This window comes from Prinia subflava, chromosome Z (genome assembly GCF_021018805.1).
Source record: "Prinia subflava isolate CZ2003 ecotype Zambia chromosome Z, Cam_Psub_1.2, whole genome shotgun sequence".
Classification (NCBI taxonomy): domain Eukaryota; kingdom Metazoa; phylum Chordata; class Aves; order Passeriformes; family Cisticolidae; genus Prinia; species Prinia subflava.
This window is the reverse complement of record NC_086283.1, coordinates 33925410-33952345: the sequence shown is the minus strand read 5'-3', so window position 1 is coordinate 33952345 and position 26936 is coordinate 33925410. Positions and strand designations below refer to the sequence as shown.

The following is a 26936-nucleotide window of genomic DNA, read 5'->3' as shown; positions in this document are numbered from 1 at the left end:
AAAGATTTTTCAAATGAAATATCACATCACTCACGGATTCCGTGATCCATCTGCAAGTCAGCCATGAGGTATTTTTGAACAGGTTTTAAATACTAAGCCTAAAATTATTCATATCTGTGAAAAATCTTTTGAGTAGTCCACTCATCTTTATAGTATGCAGAACAAACTGGGTACTTACCACAGTGGGTGTAATGATTAAATTTAAGAGAGAACAAGCACATTAAAAAGGAAAATGACCAAAAATTAGCCGATTCAGGATACAAGTCAGGACAACAAACCTGTTGGACACAGACTGTGAAGAAAGATTGTGTAGCTTTACATTTTGTGCCCTGAAAATACTGTTCTAGTAAACAGCATTTTTTCTGCTGAAGAATTAGGATGAAACAAGAACACAGAAGGAATTTTGGGAATATTTTAGTCACTGTATTATGTTTCTTATCAGAGATTTAAAAGCATTAAACTTACTGGAAAAAAATTGATTCAGACTGGTTTTGATAAAAGCAATTTCATTGAGACCTGTCAGGTGGTACATGGTTAGTCATGCTAAAAGAGATTTCTTAGAAGGATGTTGTCACTCTTTGATGTTCAGTGACTGGGTATCCTGAGTTGCTTGTCAGTTTTCTTAGCATAGCTGAAACAGTGGAAAGGCTCATGCAGGATGTCCTGCCCTGGAACTTCATGCCTATTTCTTGGCATGTGTTGTGAAGAACCAGCATGAGCAGGAAGCCATTGTGGCAAGTCAGGGGAATTAGAGGCCTGTGCAGGAAAAGGGGGAAGCGTGGATTATCAAAGAAAATGTAGCATGCTGAAAAGCAAGCATCAAAATGGTGGTCATAGTTATGGCTGTGTTGCCTTCTCATAATCACTCAGTTCTGAAAGGAGACAAGGCCTCACACTGCCTGGAGGTAGCACTGCTTGGCAAGAAGGACCCCATTCTCTCCCAAGACATCTCTGCTTCTGTTAGGAGTGCTTCTCAAGGTTTTAAATAGGTGCAGGTTGTTCCTTTGCAGCTCTCATGCTTACATACCTTCCCCATCTTTTGTCATAATGTGATGTAAGGATTTAAAAACATGGGGTTTAATTAATTAATTAATTAATTAATTCCCTCATTAATTCTGTGGATATCTAAGTTGAGAAATCTGACAGTGCAAGTCTCCAGGCTACTTGATATAGCCTTAAAGCTAGTCTTGCTTTGAGCAGGCCACCACTGTGAGACAAGTGTCTTCTAACCTTGTCTATTGTAAAATACTGGTTATATCACTACATAAGCTGTATAAGAAGTAGATTGATGAAGGCAGGCTCTCTAAAATGGTGTATATAGAAAAGATATAAGATCTTGGATCTTAACAGCACTGTCAAGTGCTTTGAATTTTTAAGAAGAATAAATTGAAATCCAGTAATCTAAAATAAAGATGCAATAGAATTTTGTAAAAGCAAACACCTGGAGAAGCTTTTATGCAAAGCAAGTTGACAGGGTGTATGTGACTGCCTGTGTTCAGTTTTTAGCTCTAGGACTACTTTCAGTATGCTCTTGTATTGTAAAAAACCAGAGATAATTATTGATACTATATCATACTAATTGTGCTTATACTGTTTTATGGTTGTCCAGAGGGAGGAAACTCATCCTGGTAATATTTGGCTATGTTACAGTGGCATGAAGCACTCATTGTTTACATAAGAATCAGTTAATACTTTGATAGCTCTCTCTAATAGAACTTGACTTCTAAGAACATAATTTGCTTGGACTATATGAGAGCTAAGCTATTAATACTTAGTAGATTTATGATTAAGTGATTTTCTTGGACAAAATACTATATGTTCCCAGTGAGTGCAGTTGTCTATTGGTTAAATATATGCTTTCATTTAGTGTAGAATAGCCACATAGTAACTATTCTTGTCAGTTCTCTTTCTAGAGTCTGATTTTTTTATTTTTTAAAATAAAGTTTATCTGTAAGTGAGTATGTCTACAAAATTCAGTGGAGTTGGAAGCACTATGGCAGAAACTAAGGGAATACCTCCACAGGAAAAGAGAGGTTTGAAGGCCTATCCGTGCTTCAGTCTTTAGTCAAGTAAGGCCATGAATGGAATTCCTTGACTAAGGGATTCAATGAGCTTGGGTGCTTGACATTAAATGAAAAAGAGACTGTACTGATGAATTGTTTTAAATTCAGCTAATTTACATGTAGTTCAGTGTGTGTGTAAATATGTGGATGTGTACATATGTTTGTGTGCACACTATTATCTCCAGCATTACAAATTATAATGTAATTGTTATGTAATTTTTAATTAATAGTGTAATTATAATGTACCAGTTGATGTAAACTCATTTAGTTCAGAACAGGAAGATGAACTTCAATCACTTTCATTGGTGCAAATCAGTGCAAACCAAGCCTCCAAAGCTTTTGTAAATAGAGTTTTATATACTCCACAAAATCTACTGTGTCAGTACATGAGTTCTTCTGTGTAGACCTCTTGGGCATAGTACAGGAATAGAGTAGTTATATGGGAGTGCTGAATTATGTTGGAAAATCCCGAACAGTAACATTAGATGGATAAGTATTTCTTCTGTTTTTGATGTCACAAATGCTAGCAAGAATTCTCCACAAGCAATTTCTTCATCCTTTCTTTAAATATGATTTTAGTGCTTTGTGGTGAACAAAAAAGATGATATACAGATGGAAAGGTGGAGCATACTAGAAAGAAGGGAAAGGTACAGAGAGGTTCCCTTTGTGAAATTTTGTTTTAGTCACATCTTCTCATGGTAGAACAATTCAAAGCAATATGGAGCTCATCCCAAATTCTTGCAGAATTTGACAGAGTGTCTTTATGTATGAGGTTCAGAGGAATTTATGTTTGTTCTGTACCAAAAAGCATCTTGTTTGTCTCAGGTCACATTTTTATTTTCCTATCTTTTTCTTTATATTCCAGTCCTATACCTCTTCCTGATCTTCTTACCACTCTCTTCAGTGCACCATCAGCTGTTCCAGTGGTCATAATCTTTCAGAGTAATTAACATCTAAAACCTTGCTCCTTACCTACTGCCTGTTCTCTCTGTCAGTCTTCATGGTGATTCTGTCCTGCCCATTCTGCCAGTTTTCAAGTTTTTCAGCTGTAGGGTAGGCATACAAGTAGCTCACTGCATGCTCGCTCATGTGGCTCACTCACAGATTTGTTGCCCCAGTTTTAACAAGCCTATTCAACACTCACCTTTTGTTCCTCTGCCTTTTCTTGTTGAAATTCAAAGGTCTCCTAATACTCCTGCTCTATTTTGATTATGCTGTTTTATACTGTATCCTGGGCCTTGCCAGACATTTGTATCCACCCACTTCCCTCCTGTTGTCTGAGAAGCTACCTCCACAAGTGTGCAAGTGCAAACATTTAGCCATCTTGCCTTTTTGTTCCTTATGTTATTTTCTTCCTCTTCCCTCCCTCCTTCATAGACAGCTAGGTATGTGTCTCAACATGTGGTGCATATACTTAATATTATGTTTAGATGTACTTGTTATTCCCTTTAAACATGTCTAAACAGAATAATAAGTATAGCTCTTACACACCAGTTTCACAGTCTGTCTGGGCAGATAAACAACTGAATTCCCAGAATGTTTCAAAAACAAATCTTCCACAGGTACCTAGTGAAATATCTTGGAATTTTGGAAATTCTGTATCAGTTGATGCTGTTTTGAAAACAAGTGATTGCATCTAAAATGTGGAATGTACATTCATATATATCACACCCCACTGCTTCAGGATTTGAGTATATTGTCTATCTTCTACTACATTTTCTTCACTAAATTAGAAAACAAAATTCAAAGCTGAGCGTTAGCATGACAATTCCACAAGAGTTGTTTGAAAATGAAGACCTACACCTGGAACACTTTTCCCACTCTGACTGGAGTTTCTGGAAGACCCTCTGTAGAAAGGGTCTGTCACCACTGTAGGTGGTGACATCTCTAGGAGGAAGGTAAGCCAAGGTCGCGTGCTTTACTACAGCAGAGGTTTTCTTTGTCTGCAAAGGGGCAGTGAGTTCTTATTAAGGATGAGACCTGTCTGTCAACAGCAAAACCTTACTGGCCCACTCTAGGGCAACCTGGGAGACTCATCTGTAAAAGAGTCACTTCACAATAAGGTATTGTCTTAATAGCTAAGATTTTGGGTAATCTGCTGATAACCAGACCAAAAGTTTCTTTTGTACAGTGAGAAAAGTTGACTGTGCTGAAAGAAAAATATGTCTGGCACACTGAATTTATTAGGGGTTTTCTCTTTGGTCTTTTCTGGGTGTGTAGTGTAACGATTTCTTTGAAGTACAATTTTGATTGTATAGTATAATGATTTCTTTAAAGTCCAAAATTATTTGGTTTTGACTGACAGCTATTTCTATAGCAGCTGGTAGTGATATTGTAAATGTTTTGGGCTAGATGTTCTAATGAAGGTTCTGATACATGTGTATAAATAACCCCCTTCCCCACAGTGATCCCTTAATCAGAAGTTTTCAGTTTATGTATGTGAGCCTAGCCTGAATTCTTTTTGTTCTGGGGAACAGCCCTGTAGACTGAAAATAAGGAAAATAAAAACTTACAGGAGTATAACTTGTTTCCAATATAGCATAAAAACAACAAAAAAATTCTATTTACACAAAGATCTCTTGTTGCTTTGTTGGGGTTTTTTTAGTATCAGTCAAAATTTTATGTAAATCCACATGCTTCAAATGGATGAATTTTGAGGTGATGTTTTAATTACAGATGCATATATTCTCTGAATTTCTGTTGTGTCATTAATATCTGACATATCTCTTGACACCTTCCATCTCCCCCAAAATTAATTTCAAATTAAATTTATCATTTCATAGCCTTAGATTATAGAAACAGCCTCATAACCTTTTTCTGTTTGTTTTACAAATAAAATATATATCTTTTAATATAGCTTTTAAAAACCCCCACATAATCCCCCAAATTCTGTGTTAAATAACAAATTTTTAGAAATATTTCACCTCTCACGTCTCAGGCAACTTAGGGCTCTATGATAGACTTGTTAAATTTATTAACTTCACTATATTGTGCCTCATACTTTGTTCTAAGAGGTCCCAAATGTGATGTGGCTATCCATTACTTTATTCACTTCCTGCTGAATTCCGTTCCTTTCCATTATTTTAAAAAAATATGTAGTCCCATGATATGCAAGTTAAGCCTGAGGAAAATATTGAGTTTGTCTTTATTTGAAGTCAATAATGTATAATAGTATTATTGTGTGGTGGAAAATCAGTTGATGAAGAGATAGACACATGCTTACCTGGATTAGTGTTCTGAATTCTTTCTCCAGAATCTGTGGTTTGAGACATAGGGTTAATTAGAACTATGTGAAAGACACACAGTAGGGCACTGCCAAATCAATTAGTATTTCAGTAACAGGTTATAAGACAGAAAATGTTAACAATGGCTGCTTTTGACACCTCTGAAGTGCTACAGAGTACAGAATACTGAAGACTAATAGTTCAAAAGTGAGCTAAAGCAGTGTAAAAGTTCATCTGCTTACATAATATAAACTCATAGCACAGGGGTGAGCCTTGAGGATATTCAGTGTTGTGATGCTAAGCATTCTAAAACAACCTCCTTCTTCCCCTCTTGCATTTCAGGTCTGGTTTGGGATTTTGTTTTAATGCAAAGTACCTAACCAACTATTTGAGTTAAAATCAGCAATGCTGTATTTTACAGTGAATTTGTGTTGTTCACATTACAGAATATAAACAATTATGAAGGAACATTAACTCCAAGTTAATAAATTCCTATAATTTGAGTCTCCAGTCTTTGTAAATAAGAAAACTGATCTTTCTCAAGAAACCTAATTTCCTTATCATCTCTGTAAATTTTATATGCAAATACCTGGAAGGGAAGAGCAGCTGGAAAATTACCTTTTTAATCTCATACTTAAATGCTTGGTGTTGTATTACAGATGGTGTGTTGCCTGGAGAACACGTGCCAGTATGATTAGGGTCTTACAAACTTTAGAGAACTTCTGTTTTGTGGTGAGTGCGCAATAAGACTTAAGTGTTCCTTCTAGCTTTAATTTAAGTCAAGTCTGAGACAGATGCCACTAGCTTGCTGTGTTCTGTAAGGCTGGTAGAGAGAGGTAAAAGCCATGAGGCCACGGTGCCATGACACATTGCATGCTCCATCTTACAGCTGCAAAACATGTGACTCTTACTGCATTTGTTGCAATGCTAAGAATAGACCATGGTCTGAAATTAAATTATCCTAATCCAATGTATTGTTGGACAGGATTGCAGACTGTAAGGATGACTGACCCAACTGCTGTGGATTCACTGCAGCAACTCAGTATCACACAGCCACTCACTCACTTCCCCCTCACCCCAGAGGGATGGGGAGAGGAATAAAAAAACCCTGTAGATCCGTGGATTGACATGAGAACAGTTTAATTATTGAAACAAATTAAAATACAGTAGTAGTGCTGCTGCTGTTGCTGAAAATTATAATAAAAACAGGAACAGAGAGAGAGAAACCTGATGCAAATAATAATGCAAAGAAGTGTGCACAGTACAGCTGCTATCCTACAGGTGATGCCAGGCCTGTCCCAACCATAATATACACAATTCCATTTATATACTGGCCATGGCATCTATGATGTGGAATATCTCTGGCCAGTTCAGGTTACCTTCCCTTGGCTGTGCTCCCTCCCAACTTTTTGTGAAGTTCCTCACTAGCTGAACATGAGACTTGAAAAACGATTTTGACTTAGAATAAACACAGCATAGCAACAATGAAAACATCGATGCTTTTTCAATATTATTCTCATACTGAATCCAAAGCACAGAACTGTGCCAACTATTAAGAAGAAACTATCTCTATCCCAGGGCACCAACTCTGTTTTTACCTTTATTTTATTGTAACTGGTGAGCTAGTCCTAAACTGAGCATAGTGTTTTTGATGGGGTAGGTTCTAAAGTTTAAAATAAATATTTGCACACTTTCCCCATGTAAGTATTTCATATAGTTTTAAATATAGTTCTTTTCTACCTGGAATAATAGACCACATTTTTTCTTTTCAGCTTTGAGTTTTGAGTTTTCCTTACGCTTCAGCAAAGACATTTGAATTGATTGAAGTGCTAAAGTCAGACAACAGAGCAACAGCTTCAATATTAATTCTATACATGGATAAAATGAAAGCAAAATTTTGGATTATATGTTTCAGATTAATTTTCTAGAACATAGAAAAATTTATTTGTAGGACTCAATCAATTTGATTAAATTTCTTATTTAATGTAACATTGATTTGAATGCCAAGCCGTTTTACTCCATTTTGAGTTGGCTTAAAATTTTTTCTTCCTTCATGTTTGCTCTGATGGTTGTTCTTTCATGGTTGTTTTGGGGAATTCAGTATTTTCAGAGGAAGAAAGTGATTTTCTTAGTTTTTTATATTATTATGGTCTCCCTTGACTCCAAATTGCACAATCATATAATTCCAAAATAAAAGTGAAATCCTTGCTCTAAACCTAAAATGTGAATTTCTCTTATTTGAATAATTCAGCGATACAGATTTCAAACTTAACATTACGTTGTGAGAAGTGCAAATGAGTGTCTCTTTGATAGATGTCTTTAAAATTTTGATTTGTAGAATTTTAATTTCTACAAGTATAGCTGAGGTGTGCCTTCATTGCATTCGCTGCCTTTCTTGTGGAGTGACATAATGTGCTAGGTAATTAGGCTTTGAATCAGAAAGTGCTAATGTAAGAGACAGTACCTTTTGTAGTAACATTTTTTAATAGTTTGATCTGAAAAATTTCAGCAGTAGTTCCTGTAGATGCAATAGTTTCCCTAAAAGGCATCTTTTAGATAAAACTAAGATTTCCCCTCTTAATAATTTTGGTAATTTTTCCTTACGTAGCCTCTTGTAGAACACTTTGACTTCATACATATATTCCATGGCTGTCTGCCCCTAGAGTTCTAGACTCCTGTATAAATAAGTGACCCATGGCATGGGTGAATGTCTTGGTTTTGCACAGCCTGGTTTTTGGTCCTGGGGGTCCACAGAGGTGGCTCGGGTGAGAAGCTGCTGGAAGCTTCCACCATGTCCAGCAGAGCCAATCCTGGATGGCTCTGAAGATGGACATGCTGCTGGGCAAAGCTGGGCCAGTTAGAGAGGTTGGTAACACCTCTGTGATAACAGATTTAAGAACAAAATCAAAACAAATTACAGGTTTTTCCTTCTAGTCAGAGAAGACAAGGAGGTGAGAACATGTGAGGGAAATGACGTGGAGACACCAAGGTCAGTGGAGAATGAGGGGCAGGAGGTGCTCCAGGCACTGGACCTGAGATCCTTCTGCAGGCCATGGTGAACACCACGGTGAAGCAGCTGTACCCCTGCAGCCCATGGGGATCCATGGGGGATGCAGACATTTACCTGCAGCCCATGGGGGAGGTGCCCCTGCTGGAGCTGGGGATGCCTGGAGAAGGCTGTGATCCAGTGGAAGACCCAGTGGAGAGAAGGGGCCTGCTTCCAGAGAGAGGGTCCTTGCTCCCAGGCCGGAGCAGCCTGTCCTTGGGGATGCAGCCCGGGCAGAGAGCCCCGGGCTCAGCCCCGGGAGCGCTCCGTGCCCTGGGGCAGCTCCCGCTGCAGCAGGCGCGGCTCGGCTGCTGCTCCCGAGAGCGGAGCCACGGCGGGGAAGGGCAGGGAGAGCTGATCCCCAGGGAGGGACCCCACGGCCTCACAGGGGAAGGACTCCTCTCCTGGAGCAGCGGAAGAAAACCTCAGGTGACAAACTGACCAAATCCTCACTCCCCTGTCTCCCTGCACTGTTGGTAGGAAGGAGAGAGGTGGGGGAAAAAAATATGTTCTTTAAGGGCTTGTTTTACTTCTCATTATCCTTCTCTGTCTCTGTTAGTAACAAATTTACTTTGAACCCCTAAGCTGAGACAGTTTTGCCCTTGGAGTATTTTCTCCTCGCCTTTATCTCAACTCATGAACCCTTCACTGATTTTTTTTTTTTCTCTCCTCTGTCCAGATCTGGCAGCTGAGGCTGACAAGCAGCTTTCTTGGGTGCCTGGCAGTGGGCCAGTGTCAAACCATGACAGTGAAAAGAGAAACCCCCTCCTACCAATAGAACAGCCTTTCCTGGCAGGCAGGGTACCCCTTCATAAGTGGACTCAGGTCATAACCAGCACCAGGCTAATGTTGAGGGTAGCATTTTTTGTGTGCTGCTTCATGACCACCAAAAAAAGTGCCCTTCAGTATCAGTTTTCATTGTTATTTTTCTTTACAATGTTGACACAGAGAGTAGATTAGTGGACCACGCACTTAGGTCCCCAGCAGGATTTTAGCTGCCTGTTATAACTGAGGGAGCTGGATTTGTATGGCACGTGGTTGTTAGATTTTGCAGTGCGTTGAAATCCTGTCTCTTTCTTTGGGTACCTCATCCCTGCTGAGTCAATCAGAACTAGCCACACAATACTTCCCCTGCTGCCAATTGCACAGAGAGTGCAATAACCAGTGAAATAACTATGTTGTGTTCAAGTTAGGCATTTAAAAGCAAAACCATATCCTGATGATGTACATGTGCTCTCTCTTTATCCTGTATCATAAGCATTTAATAGTTCATGTACATACTAGGATGAAAATGAGAGATTTAAATAAATTCTGTCTAGAATTGCTCAGCACCTTTAGAGAACTTAAAGAGATTTCCAAACTAGGACAGGGAATTTAGATTCTGCAATACAAATATTTTTGTAATGTAAAATATATTTGTTCCCTAAATAGCTTTTACTAAGGAAATACGGGGTTTTGTTTTGGTTTTGTTTTTTCTTTTTCCGGTAAGATATACTCTTACCACGATCAAAAGAAAAGACTCCTCTTGTTTTGTACCTCCTTTCTAAGGGAGGATATTACTTTGCTGATGTGGTGCAATTACTTCTCATTCATTTCATGCTTCTGTGCCTTCTCCTAGGACAGAGGCTCATCTGTATCTATGCCTTAGCCAGTAATTGCTTTTGTTGCTCTGGAAACATCTAGCTATGGTTTTAAGGAGTGTAATGCTCTTCCCTCTTGCCTCTTTTCAGCTAGAAAATTTAAGACACTTAAGTCAAGACACAATGGTGTGTTTTGGTTTTTGAGTTGTCAGATGAAGTTCCATTTTGAAGATATCTATGTATTATTGTCTGAAGAGGAATTAGGCAAGACAAGTTATAAAAATGCAGGACAGACATTGAAAGAGCAGAAAAGCGTCTTCAAAAAGTTTGTTCCACTTCCTGGAGGGATTCTGCTGCTTTATGTATCATCCATAAAGTCTGAAGCTGGTGGAGCAGAGGAGTGAGTTATGGGTATATTGAAAGTGCATGAGTACTAAATGAAGAGAAAATCCACTCACTCTTATCAATATGTAATAGAATTAAACATCCTGAAGTGTATGCTGGAGCATCGTTTTTCTTTTTCCATATGTTATGGAGTCTGTAGAAACTCTTCATGAAAAATGAAAAAAAGAGTTCAAGCTTATTTCATATTGAATAGCTGAAGGAAATAGAGCCTGGAAATAATTTGTCAAATGAGAATAAATTTTAATTAATATAGATTTCTGTAAATATATGGTAGATTCTTGTGAATATATTAGTATAACAAGAGTTATAATCCTGAATGCAGGGATGGATTATATACAGTGACTAAGTTTTCATTTGGGACCATCAAAGCATATAAATAATGAAACCCTCTTTGAGGCAGAGAATTCATTAGCTTCATATGGGGTAATAATTAACAGGGAGGAAAGGGATATCTAGAAACATACACCAAAAACTTTACAGTTTTTATAATAATAAATATCATGTTTTAAATATAAATGGACAAAAACATATTTGTGAGCTTACAAACAGGCTAACAGAATAGATCTGAGAAATGACCTCATTTAATTAGCTCTTGAGACACAGATACCACTATTTAATGAATGTTTTAGTTTACAGCTAGAGAGAACCTTTCAGTACACAAATTAAGCATATTAAATATTAAAAAGCCAGTCTTTAACTAATTATTATATGATCAACATTGAAGCAGGTACGGTTTTCCACCATTACATAAAAGAATTAAGATTTCTTTGGACAAAATAGTCAAGTTTATGCAAATATATTTTGGTAGAGGTAGCAGAACCCTGCTGCCCTATCAGAAGTTTAGAGAACTGTACTCATGCTTGCTATCTTCAAATAAAGTCATTCTTTGTATATAAGCAAAAGTAAGAGTTTGTGCATCAAAAGAACTTACTTATTCATATTCTAGAACTTAACACTCTTACCATTCTTATTTTCTCTGGATTTTTTTTTCCTTATGACAAATTCTGCAGTGTGGACAATGTAATCCCCTTTGAAGGTTTGTGGCAGATTTAGATAAATTTAGGTAATTTAGCAAATTAATTAGTTTAAGCTAATATGTTTGAACTAACCACAGTATGGTAGCTTTCATAATATGGCTGCATCTAATGTATTTAATTGAAACTGGATCTTGAGAGCTACAGCTGCTATGTTCCATATATTAAATGAAATTATGAGAACTAGTTAACATAAGACCATGCACAGGTGGAAAACTATATATAAACAGAGCTTCTCCTCCTCCAAGAATAGCATTTCACAAACATTTTGAATTTTTAAAAGAATTTTCAACAGTCCAATCTAGATCATAAGGTTATTTTTAGTTTTGTGTTGGTTTTGTTTGTGTATGGGGGTTTCATGGTTTTCTTTTTGGTTTGGGGGAAGGGATCTGGTTGGGTTTTTTTTTCTGAGGTTGCATGAAAAGACATAACAAGAAAGAAAGAGCAATTTTACCAAAAAATAATGTAATTTTTATTATTTGAAGAGAAAATAGAGGTGTTGCTGTGGTATTTATCTCAATAAGTTTGTTTGGTTTTTTTAGTTAAAATTACCAAACATCAACAAATAAGTTGAAAGTGCTGCTTTACTATGTTTTTCTCTTATCAATGTGCTATCCTCTAGTGTGACTCGCAGCTATTTGTGTTAACTTAAGACATTTTCACAGTCACATGCACCGTCTTACTTGATGAGGCATCTGGCACTCCCTGGGCTACAGGAAATTTTACTGCAAAGTAAGATTTTTCATGTTGCAGTGCAATAACTGTCTCTACCAACCAGAAGTCTAAACATGCCTAATACCTGTCTCAAGTTCTCTGAGACCTGGACACTTGTATACCATACAAGTGTTCATTCCCTCTGTTATTTCTGACTTGCAAATGGTCTGAATTTGTATTCCTGTGACCCCCACAATGTTTTCTTCCTTTCGTATTTGAAACAACATAGTGCTAGCCTGGTGTTAACACAGACTGTCATAGTTCCAATCAGGTGTGAACACAAGAGAGTTTAATGACATGAACAATTTCCACTGTTAATATCATAAATAAATTGAAACTATGGAAAGGTGAGTTTTAGTTCTCTAAAAGCAACACTGGAATTGAGTGGCCTGGCTGAATTTGCACACAGAAGAAAAAGGATTAACCAAACTAGTCAACTTAGAGCCTATTGGTTGTTAAACAAATTGGTTTAACTGGTTAAACAACCAAACCAATGGCATCTCCTGCCACCAATGTCAGATGAACACCCCAATTTAATATGAATTTCACTGAGATAGGTTTGAGTTCAGACACCTGGACATCTGCAGTAACCTGGTTCTTTCAAAACTGGACCACCACAGTCAAACTCAGAGAAAGAGTATGGGCAACTGATTTGTCTTACCTAAGACAGAAATCTGCCTCAGCAAAAGTGAGCAGTTCTTGGAAGAGCAGTTGAACACTTTTTTAACCCAAGTAAAGAGTGTAGAGGGGAAGCCTTATAATGAGTGGCAGAGGTAATTTGTTCGGCCTGGAGGAGGCTGAAGAGAGGCCCCAGCACAGTCTACAGCTGCATAAAGAGGGGAAGAGGAGGGAGAGACACTGATCTCTTTGGTGATCAGTGACAGGACCAGCGTGAATGGCATGAAGCTCTATCTGTAACATTAGGTAGGATATTAGAAGAAGGTTCATCAACCAGAGGCTGTTGGGCACTGGAACAGGCTCCCCAAGCAAGTGGTCACAGCACCAAGCCTGATAGAGCTCAAGAAGTGTTTGGACAATGCTGTCAGGTACATGGTGTGATTTTGGGGTAGTCCTGTGCAGGGCCAGGAGTCAGACTTGGGTCCCTTCCAACTCAGGATATTTTATGACTCAATGATTCTGTGACTCACTGGAGATATTAGGTTGCTGTCTTGATTAGGAATTGATCTAAGTCTTGTAATAACAGTTCTGTCTTCCACTGATAAGTTAATGAATATGATTCTTTGTCTACATTGTACTTTTCCCTTCCATTCTAGATTGTTATAAAAGCAGCAGATAAGCTAAATTACAAAAATGAAAACTCTGAACATAGAATATCTGCATAATCTGGCATTTTTAAACTGAATTTTATCTCAAAAAGAAGTCTGTGTAGCAAATTGCAACCAAAAGACTTATTATAAAAACGTATAAACATCTTGCAGCTTTATTTAAGTGTTATGCAACAGATAAAACTTGCTTCTCTGACAGATGCTGATTTGCCTTAAATGCTAAGAGGCTGTAGATGCCCTTAGTTACTACAGTAGTAGAAAACAGCAAAAGAACATTTCACTTGAACCGAAAAAACTTTATTTCTGGAATAGCTGGATACCAGGTGTCCACTAAAGCTGCTCAATCACTCCTGCTCCTCATCTGGGCAGGGGAAAGAAAATACAATGAAAGGCTCAAGGGGCAAGACAAGGACCAGGAGGGATCTGTCATCAGTTACAGATCATGGGAAAACCAGATTAGAATTGGAGAAATTAGTTCAATTTATTACCAATCAAATTAGAGTAGAATAATGAGAAATAAAAATAAATCTTGAAGATACTTTTCCCCCACCCCTCCCTTCTTCTTGGGCTGAACTTTACTCCTTATCTGCTCTATCTCCTTCCCACTGAGGGACAGGAATGGGGGCTGTGGCCAGTTCGTCATGTGTTTTCTTCTCAGGGGAAGGACTCATCACACTTTCCCCTACTCCAGAGCAGGAACTCTCTCACAGCAGATAGTACATCGCAAATTTCTCTGGTTATAGTCCTTCCCACAGGCTGCCGTTCTTCACAAACTGCTCCAGTGTGGGACCCTCCCATGGGGCAGTCTCTCTGGAACAGGCTGCTCCAGTGTGGATCCCCTGAGGGTGACATGTCCTGCCAGCAAAGCTGATCCAGGGTAGGCTCCTCTTCCCAGGAAGCCACAGGTTCTGCCAGAAACCTGCTCCAGCGTATGTTTCCCATGGGGTCACAGTTTCCTCTGGGCATCCACTTGCTCTTGCATAGAGTCCTCCAGGACTCAGTCACTCAGTCCAGTCCACATCTGCTGCGGTCCTCCATGGGCTGCAGGAGCACAGATGTCTCATCATGGTCTTCACGATGGACTGTGGGGAAACCTCATCTCTGGCACATGGAGCACCTCCTTCCCCTTCTTCTGCACCTGCAGAGTTGTTCTTCTCATGTTTTCTCAGTTGCTTGTACATAGCAACTTTCCCCACTTCTTAAATATATTATCACAGAGGTGCTGCATTCATTGCTGGTCATCTTGGCCATGGCTAGTGGCAGCTTGCCTTGGAGCTTATTAGCTCTTCTGCTACCAAAGCTTTGCCACACCGAATACAGCTAATACAGCCCATCCTGAAGGCTAAGAGCAGTGACTTAGCATGGTGGTTCTATTGGATATTCCAGCATAAGGAACCTGGGCATGTAATTTAGGGGCCAAGACTTGATGTGATTCAGAATCTTTCACTGTGTTCCAGCAAGTCTCATGGGTACTCAGACTTCTGGGTCTGCTGCTTTTTACAGGAAAATGCAATAAAAAAGTAGGAAGAGTCAGCCCTGCATTTTCACAACTACATGGGTCACACAGATTCTAAGTGCCCTAGAGAGTGGTGAATGCAACATGATTTAAATATTATTCTACCTGTTGGTACTGGGGGTATTTGTCTTGTTGTCTGGATTTGGATATTTGGCAGCCCATGTAATTAAAATTTTACATCTTCAAGTATTAAAGGACAATGACTCCAAAATCTGTTGTTTATTTGCTCCACATGCAGATGTGCTTTAGAAAGCATGCCCTGATAAAATCAAATTCATACTGTTGTAGATACTGATTTTTTCATAAAAGATGTTAAATTTTTGGGAAAGTCTCAGTGAGGTAGCACTATTTTTAATTGGATTGTGTCCTCTAAGCATGAAAAATTGTAGTGATGTCTATTACAATCTAGTGAGGGAGAAAGCATACTATCTAACGTGTGGACTAGGCCAGATGCCTAGAGATACATGGATGCATTTTCCTTTGATTCCTTTGCATTTATTACTTGCATAAATATTTGCTGTCACTGTGACTGGAGACATTTATTTTCCTACTTTTTTTTCATTTTTTTTCTTCATGCATTTCACAAAACAGCATGGTATAACAACAGCCACATTTCCTACTTTCCCTTTGTCCAAGAGCATCTACTCTAAAAGGCAAAAGTAAAACCAAGACACTGCAGGAATTGATGTGTAATGCAAGGGAGGTAAATGCAAGAAGTATTATGCATTTGGTTTAACCTGCATTCCTCCCCTGAAGCCCTGTAGCTAGTCAGGGATAACCAAAGCATTATGAATCTGTCCAACATTAACCTTATCCTGTATCCTTATCCATAAGCAATTCATTGGCAATACAGTCTAAGACAGCAGTTTTGAAAGTAACACATTTAAAATTACCAAGGTCTCTGTGTTTTAATATGTTGGAGTACAGAAGGAGTACAACAGAATTGAATTTAAATGTGGGCTGATTGGCTTGGTCTGTGTTTACAGCACAGACAAAATAAGCCTTGGAATTTAATAATGGATTTTCATACAAAGAATTTATCTTCAGCCATGAAGTCTTCCATGAAGACTTATTATATTCGAAATAAGGAAAAACTGTCCTGGGGATATCTCAAGATAAACAGAAACGGTTGGATTTCAAATCCCAAGGAATTAATTATCTCACCACAGTGAGGAGCCCTGTTGCCCCTTCTTTCTTAATCTCACTGGATTTTTAAAACTGAAACTTTCTTTATGTTGTTTTTAGCTCTTTTTATCCCCACTTGTCATTTGTTAGTTCAATTTACAGAGCCCAACAATACTATTATTGTCAAAGAACTCTTGTTTCTTTGGTTGCTGAAATAAATTAGTTTGAGTTGAAGCTAAAGCGTGACACCTAATCTCACTTAAAATCTTAGCTGAAATAAAGAGATATTTTACTTAAATCTTTATATTAAAATATACATGTAATGCAAAGTCTATTTAATCTACAGCCATTGCATGGGAGATTTTGTTTTCAATGACAAAACAGAGTTTTAATGTGCCGTGAGATTTGTACTGTGATGTGTAAGAGGTACTCATTGACTAGAAGCTTACTGGTCCTTTATGAATATTTATACAATCAATTGAATTTAAGTTATATGTTATTATAGTTAATGTGCAGGCACTTGCTCTGCTTCTGTTTCTTTCCTGATGAAAACATAATTATATGCTTTGAAGCAAATATTTAGAATATAAGAAAAAATATCTTATTGAAAGTTCAGGTTAAACCTAGTCAGTGATCTGCGCACTTACATTATTAGAAGAGATAACATGGAGTGCTTGACTTTAATCAAGTTCTTTAGGCTCATTTGCATTTTGAATGTGGAGTTGTAGTATAATTTTCATAACAGTATTCTCAAGTATATCTGTCCACAAATATTGTGTCACTCCAACAGTTGCTTTTATTTAACCAGAGCTTTCTGTTAGGATAGGGACAGAACAGTTTTCTGTATTTTCAATCTAAAGGTAATAGTGGTATCTAGAAGGACAGTAGAATATTGCATAATCACTAACATGTAGTTGCTTTATTCCCTAAATGTGGACTTAAAGGGCTGATGATGATTCATGTAAGCTCCATGTGGTAATTAGAACCATGAAATGCTTTGTATTAGAAAGGACATTTAAAGACCACGGAGTCTAACCCCCATGACAGGCAGGGGCACTTCCCAGTAGACCAGAATGCCCAGAGCCCCATCCAATCTGGCCTTGAACACTTCCAGGGATGGGGTATCCACAGCTGTTCTGGGCAACCTGTGCCATTGCCTCACCATTCTTGTAGAAAAAGGTCTCCCTCAAATCTAATCCAAACCTATCCTTTTTCAGTTTGAAGCCATTCCCCATTATCCTATCATTGCAGGGCTTGGTAAATGTCTTTCTCTGTCTTTCTTCTATGCTGTCTCTTACTTTCTTGAAGGCCACATTAAGGTCTCCCTGGAGCCTTCTCTTCCCAGGTTGAATAACCCCAACTTTTTCTTTGTGAGGGAGCAAATGCAGCTTTTTTATTCCAAGAGTCAGATCCTAACTAACAGATGTCTTTCTTGTCCTGAGAAGTCCAGAGGTGGATTCACTACTCCACATGAGGTCTCATGACTGCACAGTAGAGGAGCAGATTCATCTCTCCCAACCTGCTGGCCATATTTCCCTTTTTGTGCAGCCCAGGATAAGGTTTGCTTTTGAGGCTTCAAGAGCACATTGCTGGCTTATATCTGACTTTTCATCTGTCAGTATCCCTGAGTCCATCTCTGCAGGGCTGCTGTAAATCAATTCATTCCCCAGTTTGTGTTAAAATTGGTGGTAACTCTGACCCAGGCACCAGACATTGCACTTGGCCTTGACTAACTTCTGAAGGGTCACATGATTTCTCTTTTCAAGCCCACCAAGATCCATCTAACGTCGTCCCTCTCCTTAAATTTACCAAATGTGCCAACTCAAGCTTTGTGTCACCTGCATGCTTGCTGAGGCTGCAGCTCAGTCCCACTGTCCATGTCACTAATGAAGATTTTAAAAAGCATTGGTGTCAGTATGGACCCTTGAGGAGAATCACTCATTACCAGTTTCCATTTGGAGATTGAACCATTTACTGCAAGTCACTGGATGCGGCCATTCAGCCAGCTCCTTATGCATCTAATAATTCACCCATCAAATCCATAGCTCTCTAACTTAGCAGCAAGAAGGTTGTGTGGGACCATGTCAGAGGACTTTAAGAAGTCCGGGTGGATGATAAATTCTCTTTCATTGTCCACTGATGCAGTCAATCAATCATAGAGTGCAGTCACTTACTCAGATGTCATTTGCCAGTGGTGAGGTCGTGTAAGCTTTCTCTAGTCACTTCCCTGTCTTTCATATGTTTCAAATGTCTTCCAGAAGTATCTGTTCTATGATATTATTGATCTCTGAGGTTGTCAGTAGGTCCTGGGGTCCTCTTTTTACCCTTTTAAAAATGCATGTAAGGTTCCCTTTTCTCCAAATATTTGGGGCCTTGTCTGACTGCTGTGACTTTTCATAAGCGTTTTTGAAGACATCCATCAAGGAGAGGGGTAGCTTTGCATGCTATTATTCTTAAAAATTGCTGGGCAAGACTTTTTCTGACAGTTTCACACTGAGAGCTGTGTTTCAAGACACAGCGAGAGAAATATTTGAGGTATTCATGCTCTATGTTTAAGGAAATCTCAGACATGCCTTCAGAACAGACTTTTCTTTCATTAGCAAATTACATTGTTAAATTATTTTGATTTTTTTTTCCTGATTCTGCTTCTTCTTCTCCAAGCAACAAGCATGTAAATTTACATTAGATCTGTGAAACTTACTCCTGCAATAGTGGTCATTGCCCCACTCTGATCTGTGAGCAGGCCATACTTTTATATTTTAATGCTGCTTTTAAATGACCATGATATGTAACACATGGAGGGAATTTACTGCCTTTGAGGACGTCATCTTTGTTTTGCAGTGTCATGCCTTCCAGAAGTGAATCACCCTCAAGCTGAGTCTCAGCAACTAATTTTATTTAAGAAAATATTTGCATAAGTTTTGTGGGATGTAATGTTATTTTGTTAAAAACACTGATATGCTTTTAAATGTTTTTATTTGCTATGCACTACATTTTATTGTACATTGCTCTCTGACATGAACATTCAGTAGTGCTGAAATTAAATAAAAGGTTTAAGATTGGAAAGACTGCTCCTATTGTGAAGCTTTTTTCATAGTTTGGGGTTTATGCAATCTTACATAATCATGAACTGAATTTGATTTCTTTTGCTTTTTCTAGAATTAGTTATTTTTTTTCTTGGTTTATTTTTTCAGATTAAAATTTAGTAGTCTTAAGTAAAAGTAAGTAAATATTAGTGATGGACAAATTAAAACCACAGATTAAGTACTGGTAAATTTTTAGCAAGTTAATAGTCTGAATTATTTACCAGTGCACTAGAATAATTCCCTTTATTTAACTAATCAGACATTAGCATTAAGTGATGACCCCACTTAATTTAAGAAATATTGCTCTATTTATTGCTAGAGCAAGACTTTCAAATCCAAAAGAAATTATCAATTTTCTTCTAAGTAGTAGAAATCTTCTAGTAGAGATGCATGACCTCACTTTATTCTCTCATTGTCAAAATAATATCTGAGTATGTTATAGAAAAATTGAGTTCATTGGTAGAATGCCATTGTTTCCAGCAAGGGTTTAAGTCTAGAAAACATGAAAATGTTTCCCAGGGTCTTTGTAAATTTTGTGTTGTTTTTCTATTTATAGCATAACTTAAGTACTGCATATAATTGGTTGTTGCATCTTCAATAATCATGAGAAAAATGTACAGAACCTGTTGGTCCATTTTTTAAAAAAATAATTATTTATTTTATTTATTATCTTTACATATAGTGACAGACCTAAAAGTCACCTCAGAAGTGAAATAATTTGTTTTGGAACTGAAAAAGTTCAAAACCAAAACATACTTAATGATGTGACAAATCTGCAGCTATTGGATCCAGGACTGAAAAGATGCTTTTCTCCATCCTCATGCTCTGTCATGAAGTAGCACCAATAAATTCTGTTCAAAACCAAGGATAGAAAATGAAAATTTTTCAGGTGGTTAGGGGGAATAGTCAGAGTATCTAGTCTGCTCAATTTGGTGTTGTCTTGGTGCTTTTCTGAAGCATGAAAATTATAGACAGAGTTGTATGCGAAGGCTCTGAAAATTCCTGCCTCAACTGCTGACTTAATAAAGAGAAGAACAAGGCAGTTTTGAGAATCAGACTTGGGGCAGGGGGGCAGGATGTTTATTCAGAGTTTTTAATTTGGTTTTGGGGGTTTTGAGGGGCTTTGGTTGATGGCTTTATATTTTTAAATGAAGATTTTTGTAATACTTTTTGTCTATTGTTACATGATCCCTTTATTCAGCTTATATTTTATTTTTGATTGTCTCATAGTAACAGGTAAACAAAATTTTTATCTGTTGCCCTCAAAATCTTCTTTTTCCTCTTGAGAAAGTCCTCCTTTCAGGTTAATCAGAGTAATGGCAAGAAGTTCTGTGTGTATAGTGATTTCATACATCTAACAAGTAAATTCAATGTCCCGTTTGGCATAAGGATTTCATTTATGGGAACTGCCCAGCTATTTGTAACTTAAATGTCATTTTTGAGCTCCTCCAATGCTCAATACTTCACATTTTAGATGAGAGAGTGACAGTGGCAGCTGATGAGAATCTAACTGGCAATGTTTACATGCCATATATTTTGGAAGCATGAAATAATTTGGTGTGGAAACGATGTGATCTAGACTCTCATTCATATTAGGACCAGTTTTGAAAGCTGAATGGAATTACTCGTGGCGTTGGAATTTTTGCTCAGTTTGCTGGACATACTTGTTCAAACTATTTACTAGCAGCTAAAAATTATTCTGCAGCCACAGTATTTTAAATTTCTTTTTCTGTTTTAAAACAACAGGATAGCACCCTTCATACAGAACAGCAATTTTCTGTTGGAGTCAGAGCAAGAAACTTGTGGGATTCTGCTTTTACAGCTCGAGTGTTGCCAAGCAGATTTAGTTGTTAATTCGCCTTTATCACGAATGGAGCTGGAGACATCTAGTGGTTGCAATGGAAAAAGTCTCAGCGAACCGGTAACTAATTATATAGAGCCGAAACTATTGTCAAAGTAGCACGACAAGGAGCATATGCACAATATCATAATAAAAAAATTAACACTTATATATAATTAGAACTTTTGGTTTTGTTTTGAATGAATGGATTTAGTCCATTTACTTATTTATTTTGGGAATATTGAAAAGTTGCAATTTTTTTGGACTGACCTTTTAAAGTAACTGGAATTGCAAGGAGACATCACCTCGGATCTGAAATGCACATTCATGTTTTTCACTTTTATTTTAGTGATACGCTACAAGTTACTTCACAGAATTAAAAAAAAAATCATATACTTGTAATTTACAAAATGTGTCAGCTGCACACTTTTTCGTGTGGTAGGTCAGTTTGCTATAGCAGAGCTCATGTTCATGGTCCCTTCATGGCCACTTGAATGCAGACTTCAAGGATCCCATTGCACATATCTTCATTTTCTCCATATTTCTGAGGGAGTATCTGCACAGATGTATTTCTTAATCTGTCTGTAAACATAATGAAGTTTACATCCTGAAGTACTTGAAAGTTTTGCTCTTTCCAGTTATTGCCAGTCATAATGCTGACAGAAAAATCTGTATTCCCACAAATTTGGCAAAAGAGATCAGCTCCTCTTTGGATTTACCTTATATGTCAACTCTTCAGAGTAATAACTAATGTGACTCCTGTGGTATATATAATCTGTAATATATGTTGTTGTGGTCCTAACTACTCAGAAATTATTTCAATGAGTTTCAATGTCTAGCCAAAAAGTTGGGGTTTATGCATTCAAGGTCTTTGGTTATGTAAGAAGCAAACAAATGTATATGCTATTACCTGGACTCTGCCTGCACAGAAGATAACAAACAAATTGTTTAAGGGGAAATTCTGTCTGGGTATTACTAATAGGTCTTTGCCATGAAAATAATTAAGCACTGGAATAGGTTGTTGTCACTTCAAACAATTCTCAGTGTTGTGAGGACGTAATGAAGTCCATCTTTGTTCATAAATCAGTTCTGATTATTAAAAAGGCACAGGTAATGCCTTCATTTTTTTGTGTACTTTTGGCAGTACTGCTTCATTCCTAAGTATCTTAACACATAAAAGGCTGCTTTCTGAGGTTGGTGCTAGATCTTCATCCAAGTTTTGCAAGAAAATATGAATTACATCCTTCAGGTGCTGGCATGTAATTCTGTGATTGTGGTTAACTTTAACTGTCATCCAGAAATTATTTCAGTTTTACACAGTACAAAAAACCCCAAGGAACACTGAACTTCCTGTGGAGAGCTGAGATAACTCTCTGCTGGTGATGCAGAGAAACAGAGTATAATTCTTTGTTTTGCTAGGATGAAAATTGGTCAATTAAATACTACCCTTCTTATTGTTCTTTTCCCACTTTTTGGTCCAAAATAATATTAAACTCACTCTTCATAAGACTAAAATAATACTTAATATTAAAATACCTTTAATTCCTTACCAGTATCTTTTGGAAAAAAACCCCAAACAAACAAACCGAGCAAAATTAGGGCCCCTCTGTGACATCAGAGCTACTGTCAGTTTATTTACTTGTATCTACTACTTGGACAAGCTAAATGAAATGTAAGATATACATTTTCTCTTTTGCAATTCACATGCTTATTATATCACAGCTTTCCACTGTGAGACTTCCTTCTAGCAACAGGAAATATTTCAGGGATGAATAGCAATTTTATGCTTACATTAGTTTCTTGATCATAACCTTAATCAGCTCTGTTCAGAACCAGCCCTTCATTAGCAATCTTACAGTTTTGCTGAAGATTCTTGTAACTTCATCACTATCAACAGTGTTTTGTGTGTTTTTTTAGGAACTAGTGTCTGAAAGATCATTGCTTACCAGCTCAAAAGTAGGTCTCATATGAAGACTGCTGACTAGACCAGGTGCTGAAGCTAGATCTAATAATACATTTGCTTTTATAAAAACACAGAGAAGCCACCAGGAATTAAAAATACGGTTGGTAGTTCTTCATTGGCTGGTACATTTGCTTATGTGATCTGGTATGATTTTAGATGGGCAGCAATACATAAAACTTCGTTGGTTTGGTTGGGTATGGTTGGAGCTTTCTAGTTTGGTTTAGGTTATTTATAAGAGACCAAAAAAGGCATGGGTTTATGTGCAGTTTGGTAGTGGGTATGGCAACACAGTGCACACTTTAAATGATCTGTTGTTGTCTGCTGTCTTTTCTAGCTGAACATTTTAGTTCTAATCCAATTTTAAACAGGACGTGGGAGCTGCCAGGAACTCATAAAGAGGATTTCTTCTGATGTTCACTTTGGTAACCAAAGATTTATCTGTTTCCTTGCACAAACAGTTGCAGCAATGCTATTCAAGTTTAATACGTTTACTAGCTTTTAATGATGTTTATCAATATTTCCTCTTTAATGAATTCTCTTAGGTTACTCTCTTTTCTCTGTTCCTTGGAAAGCTGCCCTGTACCTAGAGGAGTGCAACAGTTTTTGTATTGCAACTGCAATGAATAGCTGCTCGTATCTAGAGATAAATCAAAAGGTTTAGTACCGCTCCGAATCCCCTATACGTCTTTGTTTATATGCCCTTTGACATGGTCTATCAATATATTAGTTTGACTGGACAACTCTTTTCTTCATTGATGAACTGGATGTATTTCCTTCACTTAGCTTGTCCATAATGTCCGTAAAGGATGACACAGCCTTTCATAAAGCCATTGATTTTATAGATTCTTCTTGTTTTCAGTAAAATATCTGATTTGCTTCAGCACAACAAACATCTATTTTACATCCAGCTTTTGCTACTTTGATTTTACTCATCTTTCTGGTTCCCATTTTCTGAGGACTTCAGAAAATGGGAACCAGACTTTCTTCCTGATACTTCAAGAATTTCTCCAGGAAGGCTACAGATGAAAATGTAAAGAAAATTCAGGCTTTAGAGAAACTGCTGCGATCCACTTTTTTATTTCTTATTTTGTTTCTGCTTCTAGCTATTATATTATGGTTACCTTTAGTAGAATCTGTAGTCAGAAAGTGTTCTCACATCAGTGCTACTGTAGTCTATTCCAACTGCTTCTTCACCCTGTCATTAAAATATGCTTTTAACAATTGGGTTAAAATTATATTCCTCTATAGTGAGCTGTAATTATCACTGACTAAGATATAAGTGATTTACAAGGCCTAAAAGGAAAGAGAAATACTCTTCTTCAGAAAGGTAGATTTATAGCTTCAGTTTTTGTGCAGATGGTACAACAGATGTCTCCTGCCAATAGCTTCTAAATTTGTAATTCTGGCTTGAAGTTTTCTGTATATGTAGATAAATATGGAAGCTTTTGGGTTTGTTTGTGGGGTTTTTTTTCTGGCACAACTTGTATTGGGGAAAGACACTGATCTATATAGGGAAGGTGAAAGTTGCTTTATGTTTATAAATTATTTTTGCTGCTACTTTGCGTCTTACTGACTAACTTAGTAGAAATAGAGACAGGTTGCCTAAAACATCAGTTGAAGGTTAAATACAATATTCCAGGAACACTTTAAAAACAATCTGTCAAAGCTTTCTGCAGAGACTGGTAAAAGCAGACTGTTTTCCATTCTTCACTGAAAAGGTTTCCCACAATGTGATTTTTCCATCTGATGTGACAAGAGTTCAGACAGAAATCCAAAATTCCAAATATGTCTCAATTTGTTCACTTTCCTAAATGATGGATTCAGCTAAATATAGTTCAATTCTGCACATCTTGTAGGTTGGATAAAAATTATTTAGCAGACCAGGATGGTTCCCTGTAGGCTTTATGGTACCTGTGTTGGCAGGTAAGACTTCCCACATATATTCTCTGTGCTGGAGGAGGCGACACCCATCAGCAGTCCAGTAGAGATCCATCTGCTCTCTGCCCAGAGTGAGCCTGCAGCAGGGGGATACCACATCTCCAAACTATATACACAAATACTTTCACTTTAAAAATGCTTCATTTAATTAAAATCACAGTTGTTCACCTTGCCAAAAAAGAGGTTATGCCACTGAACTTGTAAATTACTTAGACACTTAAATGTGTTTATATCTAAGAATTTGTGTAAGTTCAGAACTAACCCCTTTTTTTTTCTAATCCATTTTCCTTTTTGTTATTTTGTTAGTAATTTTTATAGCCAGAGTGTGACTCTTCACTCCATAATTTACTCTTTAAATGTAGAGCAAACTCAACAAGTAGGTGTACAGAAAAATGTGCAGAAAGTCTCAGAATCCTGTGAGAGCATCACTGGCTGGGTGCAAGGGTGCTTCTTTGATACTTTAAGAGAAAACATGGATGGGAATCATGAGACATGACAGTATAAAGAACACAGTAGAGAAGGAATTTGTGATGAATGGCTATGAAAATGGAGACAAGCATGTGGCAAATGGGAGCAAAGAGAGCAGTCATAGCTGATGGTTAAAACCCCTAAACAAACAAAGGAAAAACAGTATTTCAAATGTTAAGACGCCAAAAAGCCAGTCACTAAACAAATCTATTTTCTTCTCTTGCTGAAGCTTTAGTATTTGTCTGATGTTACTTGTTAGGTCTTCTTAAACCAGAATTGTAAAACCTATGGAAATTTTAATAATTACCAGATCACTTCTGATTTGACTACAGAATAAACTAGAGCTGTGCAGAGGACAACAATTTTATTTTATTTTACACTCAAGTAAGGAACTCCAAAGTATGAAATTTTCATGAAAAGATTTTTCACTTTCATCTTAAATGATATCTTTAGCCTTTATATCACTTTACCCTTATGTATAGATAAAGAAAAATATTTTCAGAAAATAGAGATGAAAGTATTTTTCTGATTTTCCCTCTTCTTGTTTTTTCTTTCTTTTTTTTTTTTCTTTAGTTTGGTTTTTATGTTTATTTTGTTTTCATCTGTTTCACTTTGTAGGGGTATTTTTTGGTTGTTGTTGGATTTGCCTTTGTTTCTCTTCTTTTCCATGTGTTTTCTTAATGCTTTGGAAATGTCTTGGAGGTATTAAGTTTTGAAAATTAATGTTTAAATGTTGCATGCAAGCATTTACGCACCTAGCTTGCTAGCTGGCAAACTAATTTGTGTTTCTCTTTGTCAGTTGACATTTGAAAAGAAAAAAATAAATTACAATTTAAGAGTCTCAACTTGTCAGAAAAGGCCTTCTTTTTTCTTTGGATTTTCTCTGGCAAAAAATGAATTCTGCTCTGCATTGGCATTACATTATGTACTAAAGGAACATATTTCTTCACATTTTTCCATGAAAAATTATTGAAGTAAATTGAGTACCTTCATAGGCTATGGTGATGTGTGTACTACTTGTCTATACAGCTATTCTTGAAAAATTGGTTCTGAAAAAATGTGTATCTGTCTCTGTATAGTAATGGAGGCATTTTCATTCTTTATAAAGGTAATAATGCCTAGACTATTACACCTTCTTGATAGCATCAAACTAAGAGTATTTTATATCAGAGATGCTACCCAAATGCAAAGCTATCCTATGAGATCCATCTACCTATCTGGATATAGACCTACGTGAAAAACATGAATTCTAGCTGGGTTTGGGATGCTGCCACCCAGGCACATAATTTGTTCTTAGTATTTTAAAGTACATTTGTGATCTTCATGTTGCTGCCTGGTTACATTCTAAGTGCAGGTATTAGTAAAAAGAATTTTTCTTGCAGAACACTTACCATCTGCCTGTTAAGTCTTTTGAAAACTGTATACATGCAAATTAGTTTCAAGCCAAAACAACTCACAGTTGTTTTATTTATTTGTTGCATTATTTTATTTATTGTGTTCTGCCACACACCTACCTTTGCCTCAGCTTTTGTGGTAGAAACTCAGGCAGGATGATTCACTAAGAAGCAAGACAAAGAGATTTGATTTGCAGGTCTCTGACAACCTAGCTAGATCTAGGCCATAAGAGAAAGGTTGAGACATTTTTAAA

General features: G+C 37.2%; 1 protein-coding gene across 4 annotated transcripts in view; it reads left to right on the top strand.

Moving 5' to 3' along the window:
* TRPM3 (transient receptor potential cation channel subfamily M member 3) overlaps window positions 1-26936 on the top strand; it is a 405277-nt gene that overhangs the window by 33891 nt on the left and 344450 nt on the right. Inside the window, exon 2 of one of the 4 annotated variants that reach the window (XM_063423114.1) lies at window positions 5947-6019. The exons of the other annotated variants lie outside the window; for them this stretch is intronic. Coding sequence (XP_063279184.1) covers window positions 5978-6019 — 42 coding nt within the window. The 5' untranslated portion in view covers window positions 5947-5977. The remainder of the gene's footprint in view (window positions 1-5946; window positions 6020-26936) is intronic. 4 annotated transcript variants of the gene reach the window in all.